We start from the raw sequence: 25724 nt of genomic DNA on the forward strand, positions 1-25724 counted from the left end.
CAGCTAAACCAAGCAAAAGAGACCTTTTGCTCGACAACTTCGGTTCGGCTGCGTTAAAAGCCTACCAACTTTTTCTGTGTGCCGCCTGGTTACAATGCAGGTTGCAGCGTTGTTATGGCGTCGCGGTCCAAGATACGAAACCAACGGCATTCTATGCTTTACGAGTTCTATGCAATGATGCTCATATTCATCAGCGGTGACATCTGCTGCGTCTTTCATTCTTTGATATTTCAACGGTCAACACACTTTGCCGCAGTCGACAAGAACGTTGGGCTTGGCACAACCGTAGCGCGCGCTCTCGTTAGAATTACTCACCACGCCTGGGATGAGAGAGAAGATTTCGATTGAGAGGCGTACTCGGGCCGAACTCGTGAATGGTTAAAACCTTGCTATTCAGGTAGTGACTATCATGGTGGCGACAGCAGTTAGCAGTAGCTTGAGACTGCTTCTGCTTCAATTTGCGCGCTCTTCAAATTACCTGCTTGTTACCACCACCCCACTGCAGCTTCGAAACAAAAATAATCGTTCTTTTGATAAGAACCAGAGGGCGCCAGTGTTATCAGATATCAGAAAGGTGCTTTATTTTTGTCGCCGATGTTGCAGACGACGCGGATTTCTAATTCATTGTGATCAAATCAGGAAAGTGCATCATCCAAACGGCGTATTAAAGCAGGAATATAGTCGTATGCGACCTGTGCACAAGATTTACGAAAAAATAAGGTTACGCCGATCTGCATGCGGCGAGAGAAAATAAAGACCTGCAGCTAGAGAAATCCAGTAAAACGGGCTTAATAGTACTCACGACGGAGTGGCGTCATATCCCGGCAGTAACTAGAATAGTAGGATACAGGTAACGTACAGCGAATTGTAACAAGGTACCCATGTGGGCTAGTTGGTGTACATCAGACAACTTCACCAGCGAAAGAAAGAGACACCAGGAGAAGAACAACACAGAACAACGCTGTCCTGTGTTCCTCTTCTTCTGGTGTCTCGTTCTTTCGCTAGTGAAGTTATGTCTGATGTAGAGCGAATTCACCATTGTGCATCATGGAATTGAGAACGTTTTCTCTGATTATAACAGTTGTTACCTTACGTAATAATAAAACCCTGTGGTGTACGAAGTAAAAATTGTTCATTTGAAGCTTGATATGCAGTTGCACTTCTCGAAAACTATTGAGCCCGCCGATCTTCGAAATGAACTTCGTATCGCCACGCGGCAATAAGTGCGTTTATGTAAATCACGTGCTTTGGACATCATTTTTCAGCTACCTTGTGCATTGTCCTTTCATTCGTGCTCTAGGGCTTCATACGCTACCTGCGCTTTCTAACGTGTGGCCGCAACATGCAAGAAGAGCGCCGATACTTCCAAGAAGGACACAAGCAAACCAACCAGTCGTGCCCGTTGTGCATTGTCTACTGCTCTCCTTGCACATCCTAAAGTTATTAGCTCCGATGGTTCATTGCTTTGATTTCATTTTAATGATGCCGTCCACCAAATCTCTTTAGGACGGGCAACGTGGTCTGTTGATTCCCATCCATTGATAGGTGCCTTTCTAGGGAGCGTTATTCAATTCGCGTATCTTCTTAAGGCGGTGAGCGAAGCCTCCGCACTCTTCTGGGCTCAGATTATTGGCTACAGTGTCCACAACCCAGGCAAAATTTCTCTTCCGCTGCTTGGCAAGCATATCCCGGGTTCGTACCATCTGGGAAGAAAAAGTTTGGTGAATAAATATATTTCCGCAAGTTGTGGTTTCTGCACTTTCTATTGCCAATTTTAAGCCTCAATTGCTGCATCTTTGTACATAATCACGAATTACATGTCAAAGTCATCAAGCAGGAACATTAGAAGGGAGCTAATCAACTACCTTCTTTGCATCTTCTACTTAAATCATACAGTAGGGGACAACATTATTGCACGAACCTAATGACGATTAGAATAAATTTCGTAGGAACGGAGTCCACCGGATCGTTCGCTTATTTGGCTTCCGGTGAGTACGCTTATTGCACTCTTTTTCTCGTGTGGTGTGATTTCTACGGAAAACAATACAGCGCAAGTGCGAACCTGACATTCAAAGGCACTCGTTCTTCGTTCTCGAGCACCGCCGTAATTGTGCGCTTTTTCATGCGGTCACCTTCATATTATGCTTAACTAACGCGGAAAAAGATAATCTGAGCTTTGCTCTCGCTTGCTGCCGTCCTGTTTTCACTCTCCTAAGAGCACTATATGCAGCGAATGCGTGAATGTTTCGTTTTTATTTCACCACCGCAGGAGGATGTTGGATCACGGTGAAAAAAGCAAGCAGAAACGCCGGCTTGAAATGTCCCACCCCCACTTTTAGAGTGGCGTTATTACAGAAATACTCACACAAGATAAGTGTCTTAAAAAACAATACAACTGTTTCGCCCATATTTATAGTATTGATGAAACGAGTACGAGGACTTAAACAATTGGTATAACAATAGCACTGAAATAGAGCACCGAACAATAGAAATAGCAATAGCACCGAACAACAGCCCCGAAAGGTTAGAACTGAAATTTTAAATTATGCTAATACTAATAATCATAGAAAGTGTAAAATCCAAATTCATTTATAATGCCCCCCTTATGTAATGCCTCAACAGAGGCCTTTAAGGGTAAAATAAATGATGATGATGATAATATAGTGCGGCTAAGCTTTCGAGTGCTTTGCAAAGTCGAAAAATATTCCTAATATATCGCGTGTTGCGCAAATAAACGCGCGCGGTAGAATGCTTCTCCCAGCTAAACGGGCGCATTGTTCGAGCTGAAATTCGCAGAGAAGTGGCATTTGGCCGGCGGAATTGTTTTATACCACGTTTATTTGGGGTACTTACCTGATTCGAACAGAATAAGACGGATATTCACATCGTCTGCGGCGGCGACGAAGGAAATTAAGCCGCTCTGTCAGCGATCGCACCGGTGGCGCCATCTCGCGCGTTGGTGGTGAAGATTCTGCAAAGGAGGAGGGTATCAGGGAGGTTTGAAGACGCTCTTTGAAGTAGCTTTTTAATGGTCACAGAAAACTTAGCTTGGCCAAACTAAGTTTTCAGCAAGTTAAGTTTTCTGTGACCATTGAAAGCTCCGTTGAAAGAGCGTCTTCAAACCTCCCGAACCTCGCTCCATTGCTCAATCTTCACGGCCAACCAACGAGATGGCGCCACCGCTGCGGTCGCCGACAGAACAGCTCAATTTCCTTCGTCGTCGCCGCAGACGATATGACTATCCGACTTATTCTGTTCGAATCAGGTAAGTACCCCAAGCAAACGTGGTATAAAACAATTCTGCCGACCAAATGCCACTTCTCTGTGAAATTTCAGCTCGAACAATGCGCCCGTTCAGCTGAGAGAAGCATTCTACCACGCGCGTTTATTTGCGCAACACGCGATAGGTAGTCAGTACTTAGTACTGTCCAGTATAATTACCTTGCGTAGAAGCAGTTCCTGAGTAATTGACCCTCCGCAATGAAATCCGTGGTGCACTTCGGTAAAAAAAAAGTTATATTTGTCGTCGGATCCTATGATCCTTGAGTAAAGTAAATTGTTATCCCTTCTGGGAATACTCGAAGCACTAACATGGGTCTGGAATGTGAGACATTATTGCTGGCTTCCCTTTAATTTACCACAATCACTTTAGCAACTTGAAGATTCTTGGGGACGTTTACACTAGACGACCACAGTTTACAAATGTTTATCAGAATTGGCACCCATCATTATATCAAAAGCAAATTAACATACCGTAAATATTAAACCCCCTTGGTTCCGCAGGGAATATAAACAAAAATTTGGAAGAGTCTTAGCTTGGTTAAGCCCGGTAAGTTGCGAAAGCAATAGCCCTGGCTTCGCCTGGTTAGCCTGGTGGTGTGTCTTGGTAGAGCTCTTAGTAAAGCTTATTTATGAAAGTTTTGCCCATTTGATTTACATGGCATTATACACACCACACGAGGGCCCCCACGTGCTGGGAGATTTATGCGTGCCTCGGTCGCCAAAACGAGATGGCTGACGCCAACAGATGATTGTTTAGAAGCTTCCCCCTTCTTTCACTCGAACTTCCTCCCTTCCTGCACGGTGCGGTTCGGGTGTCCACCGAGATGACAGAGAATTTCCTTTCCTCAAAAAGCGTTGCGTTCAAAGGGCAAGGCATTGCGCCGAACGGGTGGTGGCGTTCTTCCCTTCCTGTGGTTCGGGTGTCCACCGAGATGACAGAGAATAACTGCGCCATGCCTTGCCCTTTGAACGCACCGCTTTTTGAGGAAAGAAAATGGCGCAATAATTCTCTGTCATCTCGGTGGACACCCGAACCGACCACTAAGCGCGCCGCGCACGGCAGGAGCAGGAGTTAGGCCGCGCTTGGTAGCTGCCGGCCTCGCTACGCGACGGGCTGAAAGTGCAAGCAGTATTGCTATCGCAATAAAACTCTTCTGCTTCAGTAGCGGTGTCGAAGTATAAATCTTGCGCGTGAGTTTAGGGAGGTATGAAATACCTGTCTGGTTATTATTCTGGTGTGCTTGGCAGGTGGAATATTTATTAAAACAGTAACCGAATGAAGATCCTGACAACACCTGACTGTTTGTGATTACCACATGGTCAACGTGCTGTGAATTCATGCCAGAGAGCGATAAAGGAATTTTAACGAAAGGAAAGGTGGAGAGGTCGGAATGCGTGCGGTACATAATAAATTTAGGCGGTTTTCAATTTTTTTAATGCTCGAAATTTGATAGACTAGAAAAGATAATTTAATTATCGTTGCTTTTATTTATGAATACTTTTCAAAGGCTTTTCTTTCAGCTTCCTGAAATTTGTTACATCACTATTCTGTTCGCATGTATAAATTTTGCGAAAGATATTTTTCTTTATTACGCGCCATGCTCAGGCCTGTCCTTTTAAGTTATTATCCCTGATTGCTAAATAAAAGCTTTCATCCAAAATAGCTTTAAATATTGCAGCGGGCTTCAGGTATGCCCCATCACTGGTATTGCTTTGGTAGGCACCTTCTCATAGGTTGGTTGCTATTTACTGACAAAAATAGTCGAATGTACTTTGACTGATAAAGTATACGTTGTAGTCTGCTATTTAGCCTGATTTAGTGCACAATTATATATACAGTAAATCATTAGTTATGGAGTACTTTACTACTCAACTAATGAGGTGGTACGGCACAGTGTGGTAATAAACAAATCGAATAGAGATGCTGATGATGCTGGAATACCTTTTGAGCAATTGATCAGATTAACCATTCTGGTCGCTACCAGTGTGTTGAGGAAATGTCACTCCTCCTTAGAAAGGTATATCAGTGCAAGAAAACACAGTGAAACACTCGTTCTGAACATTAAAATATGCCAGCTGCACGACTATGCTATCGGCGATAGAGAACCGAGATGAGAATAGTTTCATGAAGAATTGTCAGCATCTCAAATTCACATGTTCTGCTGCGTAGTTCGAGCAGAATGTTTCAGCAAAGAACATTACAAACTGCAATAATAATTTCTCCGTCCGTCCTTTGTGCGGTTATAGTAAAAGGAACTATAATCATGGAATAATATTAAGACCCTATCGCCCTAAACCAAGTTTCAACCATATAAAACCTGTACCTTGTTAACAAGTTCATTAAAAATTCATTTCCTTCCGAGCTGACTGCGTGCTGACCAGAAAAATTGACAGGGTGCAATCAAGTATCTTTTGTTCAGCATATGCAGGATCGCAAAATGCTTCTTGAACATCAGGATCGTGACTCGGGTGGGGGTGATATGGATTACAAGGCATTCAGGATAGATAGAGGTGACAAACTAACATTGTCAATCGGCCAAACTAGTCATTTAAAAAGAGAAACAAAAGAATAATTCATAAGCCCGCACCCAAAGGCGCCAACAAGCATGTTTCATTCTCAGACAGTTCGGGAAATCTTCGGGATACCTACTTCATAGCTAACCTATGGCTCGCTGTAGGTCTATGCGGGCTCTGCGCAGGAATGTTCTTTGGAGAGAAAGCCGACCTCGACGGTCCGTGATGTATGTTCATTTTAATATAAATGGTGACCCCTGAAGGATATAAAATCTTTACGTTTCTTTTGCGCATTGTACGCCACAGTAGCATGAATATTGCCACACAAAAATAAAATATATTGCAAATCTGATGTACATGGCTCGGATGCAGCCCGATTGGGATAACGAACAATTTTAGGCTTAGGTTTGCGAGGGTTTAACGTCCCTAAACGACTCAGACTATGAAAAATGCCGTAGTGAAGGGCTCCGGAAATTTCGACCACCTGGGGTCGAAACCCTAGGGTTCTTTAACATCAACTGACATCGCATAGTACACGGGCCTCTAGAATTTTGCCTCCATCGAAATTCGACCGCCGCGGCTGCGATCGAACCCGCGTCCTTTGGGTCAGCGGCCGAGAGCCAGCATAACGAATAATGAGAGAGTATGCACACCTTATGCTGAAGGGTATCAGCCGTCTCGAACGAGTAGGCCACAGCTGGATTCTTCGTCGTGTCGAAATGCAAAACGCAGGCCGCTGAGTCGTTGTAGTGAAGCATCGGGGTCGATTTTCCGGAGGGTAAAACTACTTTGCAAATCTAAGGAAGAAAGATATTATTACCGCCTCTGAGTATTAGCGCAGGAAAACTACGCCTAGTTGGCGCTAGGCGAAAGAGGAAACGAGACAAGTCGACCCAGAAAAACTGCATCTTTTTTTTCAGTGAGCCGAGATTGTCCATGTACAGAGAAAGAAGCTGACATTATAATTTTTCAGTACAAGCACTAAATCAAATGGGATATACCTCCAAACGTAAACAAATGCGCAAAGCAGCGGCGTTTCACGTGAAGCCTGGACAGACGTTATGTTCCACGTTTCCCAAAATAAAACTGGTTTTCCTTCCTGACCCTTCAAAGCCAGCCTGAATGCACAGAGACGAAGAAAAATGTCCGCCCCACAGAATCTCCAGAAGTTAGTGTACAGTTCGAGCATACCGCCATTTTTTATGGCGTTTTTATTTAGTTCATATTTTTGGATAAATCCAGTCGCTAGTCACTATTCATATTCCTAACTGGCTCATCTTTTTATGTTGCTAGAAACTTCATTTTCATCATTCTGCCATTAGGTGTTTGAATTCACATATGCTGTTGTTTAAAACGTAACTATGCAGTAACCTAGGACTGCGTTAAGGAATGGTAGGCACCGCTTGAAAACGGCGACAGTTTTTTAAGAATCTTGAAGCCTGCCTTCCATCTTGGAGCCCATCCCTTACAAAAGTGGTCTACAGACAGTCTATAAACTTCTGATGGACTCTATTGCCTTCCTATAGATATTTCTTTTTGTCTGTTCCTAGTCTATAGACGTTCTATGGACAAAAGTCTACTAACAGTGTATGGCCATAAATCTATAAATTGTCTACAGACTTTCTATAGCATTTGTATAGCCTATAGACTGCTCTATAGGATTTGTCTATAGAGTCTATAGACTTTAAGACAGAAGTCTATAGACTGTCTAAAAAAATTTGTAATTTGTGCTACGCCGTCTCCTAGGCACAGTTAATGACGCACAGCGGTCAAGATCACTGAAAAGATCACGCGGCTGGCCCATCTCAGTTAATGAGATGGAGAAACTTATGCCACGTCTTACACCTGACAGGTGACAACAGCAGCCAGGTGATATATATTTGAAAAAAGCTGCACGTTACGCTCTTACATCTGGGAAATTTACGGAGGCCTTGAATTGGGTATAGGGCTTCCCGATGGGAAATCCTTGAATCTCGTTCGGTAGTGGAGTAGTGTCCACACCATTAAATTCAAGTACCAACAGTGAAACGGCGATTGCATATGTGGTGGGTCCGTCCGGCAAACTGACGATGCTTTTGATCGCATCCTCCTGCAACCAACAAAGGATATAGCAAGGTGAAGAAGACTTTGCGGAGGTAGGTTGGAAGGAGACTTTTTGGTATCTTTATTTACTGCGGATTTGATATGATTGAAATAGGGGGCGAAAATACACAAACATAGAGCAAAACGACACACAATACTGATGCGACAGTAGGGCATTCCTCTATATAAAAACAGTGAATAAAAAACATACCGCAAAACAACACTCAGCATAATGCAGCGACGCTGATGCACTCCGCTGTGATAACAGAAAGTTCTTCCAATCCGGTATCGTCCTCGAAAAAAAAAAACATGAAAAATTGAAAACACTGGTTCAGGCGAAGCAAGGGCTTAAGATGATGAGTGTGCCGTGTTTAAGAAAGAAGTATCGTGCGGGATGAATTGCTAGTTCATGTTGCGAACAGAGACAAGAATGGAAGGCGAAGTTTTCTTCTAATTTCTAGTTCATGTTGCCAAATGAGGTAAGAAATTCAAGAAGTTTTCTTCTAATTTCTAGTTGCGAACAGAGGTAAGATATTCGAGGCGAAATTTTGTTCTATTTTCTGACGGTTTTATTAAATTGCTTTTCATCACACCACGGATGATGCATGAATATTTTAATAAAATAAACCTGACTGCTTTTCTATTTTCTAAAGATTGAATTAAATTAGGTTTCATCATGTCAATTAGAGAATCGGGTCGTTATGGGCGCTCGGCGAGCATTACAATGGTGTGTGTTAACACGTGATCTTATCCAAGTGTTTGTAATCAGCGGGTTTCTCAAATAGATTATCTCCTTACATGCATATGTAGCTTCCTGTTTTCGAATTCTTATGCAAACCCTAGCACTTATATTTTTCTAGTGAATGGCTATTCAGAAATCATTATGGCAAGAATTAAATGCTTTCATTCCAGTAAAACAAAATTACACGTTCGCAGCCATGGTCTTCTCTTCTCCGCGTTCTATTGGCGCAGTCAACCCTTTTATCAAAATGAAACAACTAGCCCGCGATAACTTTCTATGATAGATATACTACTGTTTTGGGCTATTCAGTTGGTGGCTATGTGAGCAGCAGATTGCCAGGGATTGGCCTCAATTGTGTGAAAAACTGTCTTCAACGATCATTTGCGAAATCAAGAGAACAGATCTTACATGCTCTGCATGCTCACATGATTTCTCTTCGCATCGCCTGCATACACCATAGTTGATGAACAAAAACGGCATGCTGTTGACAATGGTCAGGTGTTTGAAAAAAAAAAATTGTTGACCGCATTAAAGACACTAATTGCTGAGTAATTTCTGTTGAATTCAAGTTCAATCATGCTTCATGGTAGTTGATGTATCTACGCCTAACTTTATTAAATCACGCTGAAAACATATATGTTTCGTGTAAACAAAGCCTTGTCAATTTATGCCTATTAAGAACGCATGTAGCTCCTGTTAAGACTGCAGTAGACCGCTCAAACTCTTCCTTGCACAGAAAAAAGTGCCAATGGTACAATATGCTCAGAGACGCCGCGGTGGCACAGCGGTCATGTTGCTCGGCTATTGACCCAAAAGACGCGTGTTCGATACCGGCGGCAGGGGTCGCATTTCAATGGAGGCCAAATGCTAGAGGCGAGTGTACTTTCCGGTGTCAGCGCACGTTGAAGACCCCTGAAATGACTTCGATCGACATTCTCTAGTGTAACAAATTTATAGAAATGGTCTTTGCAGATATTGAAGTCAAATTCGACCCTATTATTTAGAAATAAGTTTGAAAATGTCTGCTCGCAATAGCTCGCAAACGATTAGGGCGACACCTCATCGCCGCTTCCTCCAACCCCACAATGTTAGTGGGCAGTCTGGGCGAGCCAGCATGATGATGAGGCATGATGAGGTAAACATGATCATGAGGGCTTAGATTTAGTCCTGGTGCCAATCGTATTACACAGAATAGCCTCGAATCAAATTTTATCCCCATACGAATGCATTTTTTTTATCAATATGCTTAAAATATGCTCACGCGTCGGTTACGGCAGTATTCCTGTGTTTTAGCCAAAGTTATCCACACTGTGTACGCCGAACTGTAGGCGGTTCTCACGCGCCTAAATTCTGTAGCGCTTCCCTGTGGGCGTTCGCCGAGCGAATACGCCGGCCGACAAGGCATCCGCCTGACGCCGAGAAAAAGTTTCATTGTGGCTGCCTTGAAGACACGCAGTAGAGAGACCACTGCTGGAAGCCATGTGAAAGAATAAGCTCACAAACTTGAACAAAAGTACAGAGGAAATGAGTAATCTTTTCTTCAGCTGAATTCAAGCTGAGCTCAGGCTCATGAGAGAAAAAAACACTCCAGAGGCATGCAAATCATTTTGTTTTGCTCCACACACAAAAAAAAATAAACAAATAGTGCGCGTCCAGACTTAAACGTCGAGTGCGTGTGTTTCGTGGCCCGCAAACGCGTATACTGCAGAGTTCTCACAAATGTCATCGCGTATGGGTCCGGGATGCCGACGTTGCTCCACGAGGCGATGCAGTGCACAATATGTTTCATGGATCCTTGTAACCAAGCCACGAACACGACGAGCCCAAGGTACCTGAAACAAAACACAAGAGTAGGAAACTCGGGAAGCGACGTAAGTATACGCCTTCGTAAAACATGGTGTCATTTTCATATCGAAGCAACTCGAGTGTTTCTCCCATTTAAAAGCAAAATGGCCGCCTTCACTACATAAAAATCTTTCTGCTTCAAGAGTGCGTTAACTATACATTCTCGCTGACTGAGCTTGTTTTTACACTAAGTGAGCTGAAGTCTGAATATTTCCAAGTTGTTTTTTCATGTTCAGTCTCTAAACAGTGTTCCATGCTTATGACAGCCTATGTGTGGCCTTATCTTGTTCTCCTGGTCGTGCAGGATGACTTATCAATCGTGCGCTCCCTAGAAGTGACCAGACTGTTTACGAAGAAATAGAATCATGCGCGCTTGGCTACGATGCTCGCACAGTCTGCCACTTAGTCACTCTGTTGCATGATATAGTTCCAGGCTATGTTTATATACAGTGCAGCCCACTGACCATGCTTACTGTGATCTCTACCACCGCAAAGTATTAGTGTTGCCACTGTCCATGCTTACTCTGATCTCTACCACCACAAAGTATTAGTGTTGCCACCGCCGTGTATAAATGGATTTTTTTTTATTGTGGCCACATATTAGCCAGAATAGTTCATTCTGACTGCTGTCCCGGCTACCAATTGCCTGTATGCCAACTTTTCATTAAAGCTTCGCGATATATATCTTGATGTTTTTCCGCCAACAGAAAATATAGATGAATAGCGCTTATCGCTTCCGTTCTTGAACAGGGATCCTGAACAATCTCAATTATCAAATCTGGAAAGGAGGAGGGGGACCAGTGCCATTACGGTCCGCTGAACGGGAGCGCAAGGCACTTGTTTCTCGAACTGTGACAATCGTCCATGGAGAATTTTGCAACACTCATAATATTTGCGGAACGGAACCGTATTAATACCTTTTTAAAACATCTCATAGATGTTTTGCCATATATGTTTCGCATATGCCAGGTGTCTTAGGGAAGCCGGTCACTAATTTTTAAAACTGGGCGTTTTGAGTTAGCGAGAAGCTTTTTGCGGCGTAGTCATAGTATTGTTGGCGTACGTCAAAGGCGGATCATGTTAACTGATGAAATATTTAAGTGAATTCTAATAATTAACTTTTTATCTGTTACCGACAGGAACCGTTTCCAGCCGGCCGTTAGTAATAGCTTATCATGCTTTATAATTTTCAAAACGTAATAACTGGGAGGAGCAAAAATCATGAAGAACCTGATTGACGAGCTCGGCTTGTGAGGATACCGTACGTGCACAATGTGTAGCACCGTCCAAATAAGTTGACTGTCACGGTTAGTTCCTTCTTTTCTTCATCCACTTCACTTCGCAAATTTCTCGTTCTGATCACATTGTGGCTCGTACACGGGATTTCAAGATTTGCTAGAACGCCGTTTGAAGTGAACAGCCAGACGGCCACAAGTCTATACTGATTTTACTGCCAAGCGATGCTCTCTCAGCCGCTCATTCGGGCATGGGCCTGGCTGCCCGATGTATGACTTAGTGGGCCTTTCTATACAAAATCGGCTTTGCATGTGACGAACTGAGTTGCATGGTCTGCAGCGCAACTTGGCGGCCTTGCCACGCCATTCACAAGATGGCACAAGCGAACTAACGTCTTCAGTACTGTCAGTACAAGCTCTACGCCGCAGTTTTTCGGCTTCTTCTTTAAAAAAGAAAAAAAGACGAAGGCACAAACTCTGACAGTGCACCCGCCGCGAAGGCTCAGTGGTAAAGGCGCCCGTCTACCGAGCCGGATAGAAAGAGCAAACCTTTAATATACAAACATATAGTATGAGCCGGCGCAGATAGTGAATGCCGGCATCATCTTGGTCCGCGTCCCTAGTCCGGGATGCCGCAAGATCCCGCCGCCTCGCTCGCTGGGCTCGCGAGGGCAGCTCGCCCTCGAATTCGAGCACTCGGAGAGGAAGGTTTCCCAAGCCTCTTTTGTGGGGTGGAATGGGGAGGGAAGTGGGCACTGTGTTGACAGGCCCACACCGTATGGAAGAGAGAACAGAGCTCGTCACAGTGCAGGCACAAAGGATTCACTTTCGGGTCATAGCGAGCAGCCATAGCGGGACACCAGTAGGTGTTCGTATGTAGCTGTCGCAGAATACGTTCGTCTGCCCTCTACAGCCCCTTTGGCGGTGGAGGGAACTGGCGTTGCCTGTTTTGTAATCGTCTGTAATTTCGCGAAACCGCAGAAGCGGCCGGCTAGGCACATCGGCCGGGGAGGATGTGGAAGTAGGTGCCCGGAGGATAAATGCTCGGGAAGCCGCATTCGCAGCTTCGTTTCCAGGAAGCCCCTGGTGGGCCGGCGCCCACACAATGCGTCTAGGCCTGCATGGGTTCGGCGTCTATAACGGCGTTGTAGAGTATTTCATAGCCTAGAGGACATATCTCGCCCTGAACATGGCACCCGCAAGCGACACGCCAGTCGAACTTACAACCTTGCATTCGGGGTCTGCGACCGCAAGGGTCATAGCGACTTCTTCAGCCCGGCAGTCATTCTCGGCGCGGAAGGACAGCCAGTTGACACGCATCTCGCTAACCTCATGCATTCGGAAACTCATGGAGACGATTATTCGAGACCGGTTGTCTCCCTCTCTCGAATAAGTATCTCTTTGCAGACACCATGTATGGGTTCCTCTCGAACATGTCGGCCCAAGACGTACTCTTGCGACTCCTCGAGGACATCATCACTCCTCGGACAACCACACGCAGAGATCACGCTATTCTGGCATTAGACCTTAAGGGCGCTTTCGATAATGTCAAACAAGGCAGCATTCTGTCGAACCTCAGCCGCACCAATTGCGGTGCAAAAGCGTTCAGCTATGTCCGGGACTTCCACTCCGAACGGTAGGCCCTGCTTGGGATCGACGCTCAGGAGTACGGACCTGCCGCATGGGGACTAGAGGCACTCCTCAGGGCACTGTGCTCTCGCCTTTGCTGTTCAACATCGTAATGATGGAGCTAACATCCCTCCTGCAGCGGGTAGAGAGGGTGTAACACGCAATGTATGCCGACGACGTAACACTATGGGCTAACCAAGGCAGCGTAAGTGAGATGGAGAGGAACCTCCAGCAATCCACGACCGTAGTCGAGACTTACGCCAACTCATGCGGGCTCGATTGTACCGTAGTGAGGTGCGAGCTACTACACATTCGTGCCTGCAGGACCGACTCCACCTCGATGTGCATTACCTTCCGCGAGGGTCCTGTCCGCGAGGTTGACGAGATAAGAGTGTTGGGATTACACATTAACCGCTGGCTGAAAGCCGACACCGCCAACGCCATAATCAAGCGCGTAGGAGAAATGGTAGGCCGTATGCTACGACGTGTGGCTAACCGGCGCGGTGGCTTTCGCGGACGCGATGCGCTCCGTCTCGCTCAAGCTTATGTCACTAGTCGTATCATGTACTCGGCGCCGTACTTCCGCCTGAGTGCAAGTAACACAAATAAATTAGACATCATTCTTCGCAAAGTCGTGAAACGACCTCTGGACCTCCCGATTACCACCTCCAAGGCCCGTCTCACGGCTCTTGCGGGTGCTCAACACCTACTCGGAGTTGCGAGAGGCTCATCTCATAAATCTATACACGAGACTGCAGCAGACGGGACCAAGGCGGCGTCTACTAAGTCGCCTCAACATAAGCATAAGCTGTGTCCGAGAGGAACCACTCCATATCCCGGAGCTGTTGCGGCACAGGCTACGGTTCAACCCGTGCCTCACAACATGACTCCACAAACACACACATATGAAGGACGAGGAGCGCGTGCTCGGGCGCTGAATGCGCAACGCGGTTCCAAACCCTTCGTGTTCTACGCTGACGTCGCATGTCGGACTCCATCGGGTCACTACACGGGAGCCGTAGTCCACCAGAGCTTACCGAGCTGGAGTACCCGGGTTCGAACCCTACCACGGCGGCCGCGTTTCGGTGAAGGCGGAACGCAAAAGGCGCCCTTGTGCTGTAAGATGTCAGTGCACGCTACAGGTCCCCAAGTGGTCGAAATTATTCTGGAGACCTCCACTACAGCACCTCTTTCTCTCTTTCTTCTTTCACTGCCACCTTCCTCTCTTCCTTTACGGCGCAGTTCAGATGTCCACCGAGATATGTGAGACAGATACTGCGCCATTTCCGTCGCCCAAAAACCAACCAACGAACCAACCAAATTGTGACAGCGCACCGTCGGTACCTTTATCAGAAAAAAGAGCAATACGCTGTGGTAGCGTATAAGCATAGAGCGTTGGCAACACCGAACGAATATTGCGTAATTAGCCATGTTCGCTACATCCGGTACAAATTTTTCGTAACATCGCGATATCTACTTTTTTTGATGTCAACGTATACCGCGCAAGAAGACAAATCGTTTGACACCACTTCGAACTTCAATCAGTTTGACCGTAATGTACGTTTGAAGTTTAAAGAAGTCACGGTTTGGTGAAACAAAGGTCGTCGGGGTGAATCCCTATGATAAGCAACGCTTTGATTCCGCTAGTAATCTTATGCTCCCTAACGCGATGAATCGTTTGATACCCTCCGAACTTCCTACTCCAATTAGGTGGTACACATTTTGTGTACCAATGGTACCACCCACTGGTCCCACTTGAATGACCTCGTGTTTCATACTAACACGACCTTGAGTAATGCGGGTACTAGTGCTAACGCTCTGAAAGAGCTCTCGTACTCAAACCGGTGCGTGCGCGTAAGTGAATGATTACGGCACTGCTATCAAGACTGCGATATATGTATACCTTGTCGTCAAATAAACGTCAGTTGAAGACCGGCATCCGTCCCGTGCGTATGTGCCTCGTCTGTCGTATTTTAAAAAAAGTGCTAGCCAGTATGAATTGTAATGCTTTCACCAGCCGAAGTTTCAGCCTGAATGCAACTCAAGTTTGTACAAGACATCTGTGATTCGAATGATCTTCAATGCAGCACATACAAATTCCGAAGTGAAACGTGAAACTTATGAACTCGTAGGCAGCACATATGTGCTCACCCGAGGCTTTTGTGACGTGAATGAACTCGTATGTAGTCCATGTTAGTTCATACTAGACTCGTTAGGGGCACATATCAACAGGGATGAAGCATAAATGCGTGCATACAAAGCATACTTGACATATATAACTCATAGCTCCACATAGAAGTTCACGGAAACACAACGGTGACGCATATAACCTACTTACATAGCACATATGATTTCATACCAGACACATATGATTGCATATGAGATTTTGAAGCATTAAAGTATACCTCACATCAAAATTACATTAAAGTATAGGTTCGAAAATTGTAAGGAAACGACCCGTGGTCCCTACGGCCGTGCTAGTTTTATTCCTACTGTTACTGCTGCCAGACATCTTGTCGCGGCTGGCTATAGGTCTATAGAAAAAGATTGTTTTTCATGGCTACAGTGTGCCTATCTACCTGCTTGCCGTCATAGCTGCGAGTCATTACGGGTACAACGCACCCCAAAAGCATAAAGATTGCACGCGTCCTTACGGGGTCATCGTCTCGAGAGTAGCTCGGTCCGTCTGCTGCAGGGTCCCGCGTGTTCTAAACATCAAGAACGTGACCGCCTCTGTTTTGGGGTAACCGGCGTTTTGAAGAACGGAAGACAGCTCCTGCGCAAGAGAAAGAAATGCCCTTAAAATACTGGAGAGAAGGTTTCGTGCAAACAGGCCGACCTGAAGCTCTGATGCTTGTGGTGAATGACCACCAGAATGAACTTTGGCGAAGTGAAGGGAAGCAGAGTTATGACTATTTCGATTGCGTGAATAGTTAATTGTGCACCGCTCACACTCACCCCGCATGGGGTAAATATCTCGAGACAGGGTGTTCTTCCTGGTGTGATATTGCCTCTTTAACGCCAGCAAGTTGATGTTGCCTACGAATTGGTCGTGCTTTCGCAAGATAATCTTTACAATACTAAATTAAGTCTTTGTATGCCCAGGAGGCACAAAGAAGAACAAGCATCAACAGGCCGAGCTACCGGACTCAATCGTTTGTGGTAAAGGTGACAAATTCCGGGGACAACATCGCTTTCCGCTCCAGTAACGTTACCGAGTAATAAAAATACTCATCAGAGTCAAAGCAAGCAATTAATCGTAGAGGGTGATGCCAACTGCTTTCCGAGATTCCTCGCTTCGCTTTCTGTGACCGTCATATCACAGCCGTTACAGATACCGGCGCGGGACCTTCATTTTTAATGCACGCATGTATCAACAGAGGCAATAGTGGTACTGTACAAGGCCGTCAATACAAAAGACATCTATTTCCATTCCGTCGAATTTCCACGTAATATTGCTACGGCATGAATCACACGCATCGCTCCCAATGCCACTTCTGCGCGTGGAACTAATCAAGTTGTCTACGTCTGCCACGTCACCAACCGGAAATTAACCAGAGCGGCGTGTGAGCGTTGTCCCTACCTCATTGTCTAACGGCGCCTTTGACGTTACTCTCCCTCTTGACAATAATCCGATAAATACAGTTTCGTTGAAGCGTGAATTAAAAAAAAATTAAAAGCTTGAGACAATCATGGCGACTAAGCCCGCATTTAAACATTTCTCATTTAATGCCAGTTGTGCTTCAGGAGGCTTTTAACAAGCCCTTTACGGAATTCGGCACATAGCGCGCGCAGTGCGCCAGAATAATTCCATCTACGAGAGGTGTGAGTAGCGCAACCCTGACTCCAGCTGCCGTGAATTCATAAAGCTGGTTTCTCTTCAGCAGCCCAGCACCACCCAGTGTCGCTGAGCCGAAGTCAAATGTTGGTAACAAAGAGGCATGTATCTCTTTCGCGGTTTTTTTTCGACTGTAAGCCACCTGATGCCAAAGAACGACGGCCATTCATTCAGCGGGTGACAGGGAATTAAAAGTTAAATGAACTATTAATTGTTGCAGACTCACCTTGAACACTGGAAGCAATCCTGTGTCCACCTCGGCATCAGGGAAGTCTAATATGAGACCAAAGCCACGGCACTTGACCTCACGGTAGAGTTTCTTGGCCTCCGCAGAAAATCCAGTGGCCTTCACTGTGTCTAAAGCAGCCGTCGGGGCGCCAATATATGACAGTGTAAACAAAGTTGTTGTGTTTAATTTCAGGTTCTTGAAGAAGTTGTACGATGACTCTGGAATATAAACAGACATAACAATAATTGACGCTATTTATTCGCGAAAGGCGGTGCACCGGTTGCATGAACGCAACAGTGGAAGTCCCTGGATGACTTTGACCCCACTGGAGTTTGTTATCTCTTATCTCTTATCTCTCTACGCACTGGAGAGCGTAGAGAGATAAGCACAGCAGAGCTTTTAAGGCGAAAGCCTTTATAGGCTCACGGATCAGCAAAGTGTCCGCAGCATTTCTCCGTCCTCAGAAAGTGTCAGCTCAGCCTGTCAATCACAGTTAAGGCTTAATTAGTTGCGAATTAATTAGTAACAGGAAGCGGCGCTGGAAGTAGTAAGAGAATATGTCTATTTAGGGCAGGTAGTGACAGCCGATCAGGATCATGAGAGGGAAATAACTAGAAGAATAAGAATGGGGTGGAACGCATATTGCAGATTCTCTCAGATCATGAATGGCAATTTACCAATATTCCTCAAGAGAAAAGTATACATCTTACCGGTACTCACCTATGGGGCAGAAATGTGGAGGCTAACAAAGAGGGTTCAGCTTAAGTTAAGGACAACGCAGCGAGCTATGGAAAGAAAAATGATAGGTGTAACGTTAAGAGATCGGAAGCGGGCGGAGTGGGTGAGAGAACAAACGCTAGTTAATGACATCCTAGTTGAAATTAAGAGGAAGAAGTGGGCTTGGGAAGGGCTTGTAATGCGAAGGCAAGATAACCGCTGGTCTTTAACGGCAACGGAGTGGATTCCAAGAGAAAGCAAGCGTAGCAGCTTGCGGCGGAAAGTTATATGGGCGGATGAGATTAAGAAATTTGCGGGAATACGGTGGCCGCAACTGGCGAGAGACCGGGTTAATTGGAGAGACTTGGGAGAGGCCTTTGCCCTGCAGTGGGCGTTGTCAGGCTGATGATGATGATGATGAAGACTTAAAATACCTATTTTGTAATTAGGTGACAGTTAATTAGGTTTCGTTTGTAACGAAATTCTGGATATAGCAATGACGTAGTATGTCGTAACGCTAAATTATCACCTGATCATCACATGCGTGTGTGACGTCACAAATGACGTCCCAGTAAGTGTGACTGATGACGTCATAGGTTACGCGACTGATGACTTCCCAGGTGGCGCCGTTGCTTCCCAGCTGCCTGCGCTCTCGTCCCTCCTCGGTCGACGCCTGGTCCATGCAATCAACGGACGCTCGATGGGCTTTCGCCTAAACGCACGTAAGGTGACTGAAGTGCTCTCCTGAATTTTTGCATCCAGAGCGGCGTCACCTCTGTTCAGACATTGGCGATAAGCGTGGACCCGAGCACGAAAGAGGCAGACCAAGTCATATTCGTACTTGGCAGGTAGTAACATTCACCTTCCATGACTACAGCGCAACGAACGGGACAAGAAGACAGACACAGGCAGAGACACAACACAGCGCTGACTTACAACTGAAATCTTTATTAACTGCCAGCCGGAATAAGTACCTAGCAGGCGGTGAAAAATGAAAAGTAATAGACACAAGTTATGCAGCGGAAACAAAAACTAAAAAAAAAAACAGAATAAAGCACACGCGTGTCAACATTCACATTCAAGGTAGCGTTTTTCTTTTCCTGACAGCAGTAGAGATGGTGCGCTTATGCATTCGTCAGGGAGCCTTGCCATCATGTGTGCTTCTATGATTTCTCTTGTCAGCGAATCGCGGTTCCTACCAATCACAGCGAACTCGTTGTACAATGGTACGCAGGCATCATTGTCATCTTCGTCATCAACATCATCACTTTTGCAGCTTCTACAGTGTTTCAAAACGTGGCCTACGATAGGCCCACGTGCGACATTATAATCATGCTCTTTCAATCTTTCGTTGATACATCGGCCGGTTTGGCCGATGTATTGCTTCCCACATGACAACGGCAAAGAGTAGATGACTCCCTCCTGGCAGGGGACAAATTGTTTTGCATGCATGTTTTGCATACCTTGTCAACATTCACCTGAACTTTCTCTCTTCCCTCTTTTCACCCCTACAACGCTTCTTTCACGACGTTCTTCAAGTATGGGACAGATGCTACATCTTACTTTTTTTTTCTCAGAACCTTACTTAACCATCTCTCCAACAAAATAGAGCACCGGCGAGAGCTTTTCTTTCTTTTTTTAGAATCGTCGGCGTCGTTCGTAGCAGGCAAACTAAGCAACAAGTCAGCCACTGCCGCGGGCGTAAATAGACATGAATCGTTATATGACAAGCTCAACATCTCACCCGTGAACAAAATGAAATGCTCCACGCAAGATTCACTTCACTCTCCGAATTGTTACTAAGGGACTCCTGACGGCAAGACTATCTTCAAAAGGACTAGATGTTCAAGTGCATACCTCCTGAATGCTCGATAATGCGTTAACTTTCAATTCAGTTCCGCCGTATGAAATTAGGGCAATTAGTAGTCCATTTCGAATCATTTCTAGGTTCCCACTTCTTGACTGGCGGCACAAGAACTCATTCTTTCCGACTTGCATGCGAGCCGTCCAATACGGCACCAGAGAGAAAAATAGCAATGCATATTAACCATCTACCTCTTTCGTGCGCTGCACGTGTATTATGTCGTCACTTAAAAGTACGGTCTCTTTCTTTTGAGGGGTCATGCGCGGTCGCAGTATTGCGCCCCGTGCGGTAGTGTGCCGAACGTAAGGATGGTCTATGTGCGTCTTCCTGTCGGTGTTTTTAAAGGATTTGGGGGGACGCACCATACCAGGTAACGTCACCTGTTTTTTTGCCGTTTGGCCCCACGAAAGGAAAGGTGATAGTTAGGGAGGCTTTTAGCAGAGATAAAAATGCAAGTGATTTCTCTTGAACTCACGGCATAGTCACCACTCATCATCATGGTGTGTCACTCGAAGCAAGCTGTCGCCTTTCTGAGCTAGCAGTGAAACACACTCAAAGATATTCCACCGTGCTCTTGAGTCAAGAGAGGAAAGCTACAACAATATCGCATCCCTGCTCAAGACTTTTGATGAATAACAGCCGTTAGCTAATACCCGGCCATGATGAGAGTCCTAGAGACGAGAAAGAACTCTTTCTAAAGAACTCTCTCTAAACAAGAAATCTCGAAAATTTGTGCAAAATGTATGAAGATGAAGAGCAACGTGAGAAGAAATGAAGCCATGCAGTGTTGAACAGACTGTTCTTCAATTTTTTCCTCACCTTTATTACACATCACCTTGCTGGTTTTCCTAAAACTGTTGCATAGCAATGCTTATACTTTGAGCTGATCAATTCGCACCAGCCTTCCTGTATGTTTGACAGCCTGGTTTCCTTAACAGATGCAGCACTGTTCCTCTTTCGTTCATATCGGGTTTGAGGCCAAGTCGAAAAAAAAATATTCAGCTACTGGTTTCAGAAAGCTGTGTACAATTCTTCTGCACCGTGAACCGAAAACATCAATGGGCTAGCGGTGCTGTGATCGATTTCCTCTTTTGCTCGAAGCAGCCCTCTATCGGCACTCTGGTTGCGAAGAAAACGATACAGAACGATGAGAGATTTGGCCGAAGGGAACACGCTATTTAGAGCGCTTCAAATCAGGGTGCCCTTATCCTGGCATACTCAAGGTGGCGAGTGCTATGTGTGGCCTCGGCAGAGCATGGACGCTAATACAGGCATGACCTAGCAGATGATGTTGCAGGCACTGCTGACCACTGTTCTGAGCATCTGTCTCTACAGGCAATGGTTCGAAACGACTGGGGACATCCGCTCAGGTTGCCCTTGGTTGCATTGTGAGAGACAGATCCTGACAGAGAAGAAACAGTCAGCAGTTTTCTTCTTACCTTCGTAATTACCGGCAGTATGTTGGCCTATCCACAGGATCAAGATGTCGCACAGCCCATCAAGAGGTAGAAGCACGTTCCGGTCGGCAGTGGCTACCTCCGATTCGGTCGGTGCAGTGATTTGACAGTACAACGGCGTGGCTGAATAAACAAAGTAAGAAACAATAGGCACACAATTTTTGCTCGCATCTTTTCGGATATAATAAAGCCGAGGGATTAAATGCACATGAGACATGGAGCAAATTATACCACTGGCAAACGTTGCGGAGTCCGGAGACCCACATAGAATGTTTGTATACAACTCAGCATGAGCAAGAAGTTGAATAGTTCGCTATTTTACCAGTATAACTCTTTTCCTTACAAACTACGCCTAAAGGTGAAAAACTGAGGATGGCCAAAATATTTCACACCACTTAAGGAACAGTGTGAACACCTTTAAGTATTTACCCTGAACTGGTATTTTTCTAAATACTCAGTGTTGTTTTCTCAATAAAATCACGCGCGAGAGAGAGTCCGTCTTGTGCGATATGTACTCATTCTTTTTTTTCTCGAGCAAGGGTATTGTGACAAGGAAAACCGGATAGGTCGAGAGGGTAGTGACGTGACCTCATATGGCCTCACGCGAGTAAAATTGCAAGCACCCCACAATGATAAGACAGTACAACAGTGAAGACATCATTACTGAGTTCGTCATAAATCTGCAGGGCCATTATTACTTCGTGCCTCTAAAGAAAGAAAAGCAACTGCGCTGGCATAAAAGTGATCCAGCCGGGACTCAAACCACTGCGCCTTGCGTCACGAGTCAGGCGCAGTACCCCTCGAGCACTGATGACCGTTTGGTCTATTTTGTTAAAAGGAGGATTTGCGTGTCCTCTTAGGTTTAAAAAATAACATAAATGACGACAAAATAAAATACAGAGAAAATTGGCCATGTCTTCAAAGTGATATGTACAGATTACCCCAACCCGCTGAAGGGTCCCAAAAACGATACCATGTGAGAAATACCGAAGTTATGCACAAGCAGAGGGCGGAAGGTCCCGAGCTTCGAGCGAGAGAAGCCAAACGCCAGGCAGTTTCGCTGTTAAAATCAGTGTTAACGTTAGGACACACGCTTACCCAAGAGATATCCCTAACGTGGGTTCCTGGACATGCCTCGATCCTCGGTAATCGGCCCGTTCATGCGCTGGCTCGATAACTATCCCTCAAGGCCACGGAAGATCGGACACCCAAGTCCACGCAAGAAACCTCCCTAGCTCTATTCACATGCTTACGTGCTTACGTGCTTTACGTGCTTTACGTGCTTTAGTAATACGGACTTTCGGCCAAGTTGGTTGCTTATCTTAGACATAACTGTTGCGCGAACCAAACAACCACACTGGGAAAGAACACACTCAAGACAAGCAGCTTTTGTCCGTGTCTTGAGTGTGTTCTTTCCCTATGTGTTTGTTTTGTTCGCGCTGCAGTTATGTCTAGGCTTATGTGCTATAGAAGGCTATCTGTTGCAGATTATGCAGTTGGTTATTTTAAATAACAACAAGAATATTCGGTTGTGAAAAAATATGCCTTAACCGCCTCACTCTCGGTGGACGTCCGACATTCAGATAGCATGCTACAGAAAGGCACATGTATGATTGCCTAAGAAGAGCAGGAGTCCTGTGCAGCAGTGCGCCCAATACTAGTGAAAATGGAATTTATCGTAGGCTGTAATCCGACTCAGCTGAGAACTTGTGGTTAAAAATTACTGTCTTGATGGAAGAGAACTGAGCTTGGGACGTTGCCTTTTATATTTGCACAAATGAATTTAGACGGTTTTCAAGACCACTGTATGAGCCGGCAATCAGACTAGAATAGGCACAGCAGGCCTGTAATGCAAAGACTAATGGTATAAGACCTACGCCATATGCCTACGCTCGAAGTCGCCTCAACCTGTCAATAGTGGAAAGCTTTTTAAGCGAAGTAAAATCTTCTGAGGGCAGTTGTAAGCGCTATAGACTCTTTGTAGGACTCTCTCTATGTGGAGACAGCAAAATGGGACGCAACACAGCCTTGACTCAGTGCGTCTTGTGCGGAACGGCTGCTGAACAAGTGTGTGAATAAGCGTTATCGTAGATGCGCTGCTGGTAGTACGAAAGCAGAAACACAATACAGCCGGTTTGTCTCTGGCTCCACACGTGCCATTTCTTCAATTCCTCCTCCATGCTTCTTGCAGCTTTTCTCAAATTTTGAAACCAATGTCCACGTGTGTATTCAGTGCAGTGTGTATTTCAGTGACGAGACATACCGTTCATTTGACTCTAACAGAGTTGCCTTTCATGTTCAATTCTATCATTTCACACTCATAGTCCTCTGTATATTAATGAATGTCAGCTTTGCTGAACACTAGCTAATGGCGAACTGCTTCTCATTTTGCGAATTCTGAATGCCAGTCCCTGACCTATCTTTTTTTTACTTTCAGTGTCCTTCGACAAGAAATTATGCATTTAGTCACTGAGATCAAGAAAGAACTTTGCTGTGACATTATCATTGTCAGCAACACCCTCAACGAAGTTGAGGTAGCTACAGGAGACGGGACTGTCTTAAGGGCTTCGAATTCTCACACTAGTTCCGCTTGTTACATAACAGCATGCTTGCACCATGAGCATGCTAATAACGCAAAGGCAAATTAGGTACAAAATTCAATTAAGTTTGATAACAGAGATTAGTACTCATACTGCTGTGGCACAACAAGGACAGGGACCTAGACAGAGTGAAGACAACACAAGTGAGCACTTGTGTTGTCGTCACTCTGTCTCTGTCCCTGTCTTTGTAGTGCCACAGCAGTATGAATTCGTACCAACTCGCCCAATTCTCAACCCTTTAGAGATTAGTACCTGTAGTCGTAGTCATCGTCGTGGTTGGTACACTTTCTGTTGAAAACTGTATTACTAACTGCATGTACTACTAACTGCACTGAAACACGAAGAAGCAGAGGTATCATGAAAGATTATTCTTCGTTACTTGGACCTCAAGCAGCTCTAAAAATGTATCTAATTGTCAGAAGGCATCGTTTTGATATTAAGATATCGCAGTCAGACATTAGAGACGGTAAGTCTCACCTCAAACCCATCGTTTTCACCATCACCCTGGTTCGGTTCGTAAGCCACGAATGTTGTATTTTAGAAACTTACATGCAAATATTTGTTTAAGCCCGCTATATGGAATTTCAGTGCCACTTACTGCAGTGGCAGATAAGGATTCTATGGGGCCCTACATTAGATGGTGGTTTGGTGCCAAGGCCGACATCTCCGATGTTCTGTCCGGTTGGGTAACATGTAGACAAAGATCACATGCATATCTACTTTCGATGGCGATGAAATTTGATGATTTCAGGAAACTATAGCTACTCACTGACATGCGTCCATGCTCTTTTGTGCAAGATATCAAAGGCACTCATTTGGTTGCACAGAACCGAGTGTTATAACAGCTTGCACCTCTATGGTATCCAGCGCAGTTCACTTCCATGTTTAACTTATAGAACGTGCAATTCTAGAATTTCCCAATCATGCCGAGCACCTCAGAAGTTTTTCTCCTCAACATGCGCAACAATGAAACTTCTAGATGCACTTTTTTTACCGATTGCTGTTAACTGCTTGAAACGACCTCGCTGTTCATGTCCAGTTTGTGTCAAGTCTCTCGTGGGGTCTCACCACACTTCATACATTAAATGCCAGCTCAGAAAAGGTTTCTTCGAAGGAAGGCGTACGCAGCTGTACTGAACAAAAAGTCTGATAATTCAGCGCACTTACTTTTTACAGCTGTGAAAAAAAAAGACGCAGCTTTGGTTAACCATGGTACATACCAGTAGAAAACATACCAGCAAAACCACGAATGCAAGACAATGCACATAGTCAACATGTAGCAATGCGTGTCCGCGTAATGAGCTCGAAAAGCATTAACTGCTACTAAATGCGTTCCTCAAATGCGGAAATTTTAGCCAACATTTGGTGCTTAAAATCACCGTTTTTCATATCCAAGGCTCCAAATGATGCTTTAAATTGCTCATTACGCAGAAAAAAAGAGTGAAACGTCATGTACATTTCCATTTTTGTCATCCTGAGCACAGCAACACCGGAATCTAAAGGGCGAAGGCACGTGCAACGTGCCCGATAGGGTGCGTTAGTAAATCGACGCGCAGCAGATAGCCGTCAATCGGTAACCACACAGGACATAAATGCGAAATTTCTAGATGAGTTTCCATAATCCGATTGTGCATTTGCATGTTTGTATGAACCCCCGACGGTCTTCTTCTTTCAACTGTACCTGCAAGAG

The 25724-nt window shown here is 45.2% G+C and overlaps 1 protein-coding gene across 1 annotated transcript; it reads right to left on the bottom strand.

The window, feature by feature from the left end:
* Nucleotides 1-1553: 1553 nt before the first annotated feature.
* LOC149342277 (uncharacterized) lies at nt 1554-24350 on the bottom strand. Its single transcript, XM_089546772.1, has 8 exons — nt 24287-24350; nt 21417-21557; nt 17394-17614; nt 15984-16105; nt 10338-10452; nt 7706-7885; nt 6450-6593; nt 1554-1703 (listed from the first exon to the last, which is right to left on the bottom strand). Exons 1-8 carry the CDS (start codon nt 24348-24350, stop codon nt 1554-1556), a joined length of 1137 nt encoding a protein of 378 aa, XP_089402898.1.
* Between the last annotated feature and the right edge of the window lie 1374 nt (nt 24351-25724).

This window comes from Amblyomma mixtum, chromosome 5 (assembly GCF_055824585.1).
Source record: "Amblyomma mixtum isolate Tamu chromosome 5, ASM5582458v1, whole genome shotgun sequence".
NCBI classification, from domain to species: domain Eukaryota; kingdom Metazoa; phylum Arthropoda; class Arachnida; order Ixodida; family Ixodidae; genus Amblyomma; species Amblyomma mixtum.

What these genes read in the sequence shown, in the direction of transcription:
- LOC149342277 (XM_089546772.1), bottom strand. Translation starts at nt 24,350, where the DNA reads ATGCAGTTAGTAATACAGTTTTCAACAGAAAGTGTACCAACCACGACG. An exon ending in ACTCTCGAGACGATGACCCC is followed by an intron (nt 10,453 to 15,983) that starts GTAAGGACGCGT and finishes GTTTTGTTTCAG; the next exon opens with GTACCTTGGGCTCGTCGTGT. An exon ending in CCTCCGTAAATTTCCCAGAT is followed by an intron (nt 6,594 to 7,705) that starts GTAAGAGCGTAA and finishes TTTCTTCCTTAG; the next exon opens with ATTTGCAAAGTAGTTTTACC.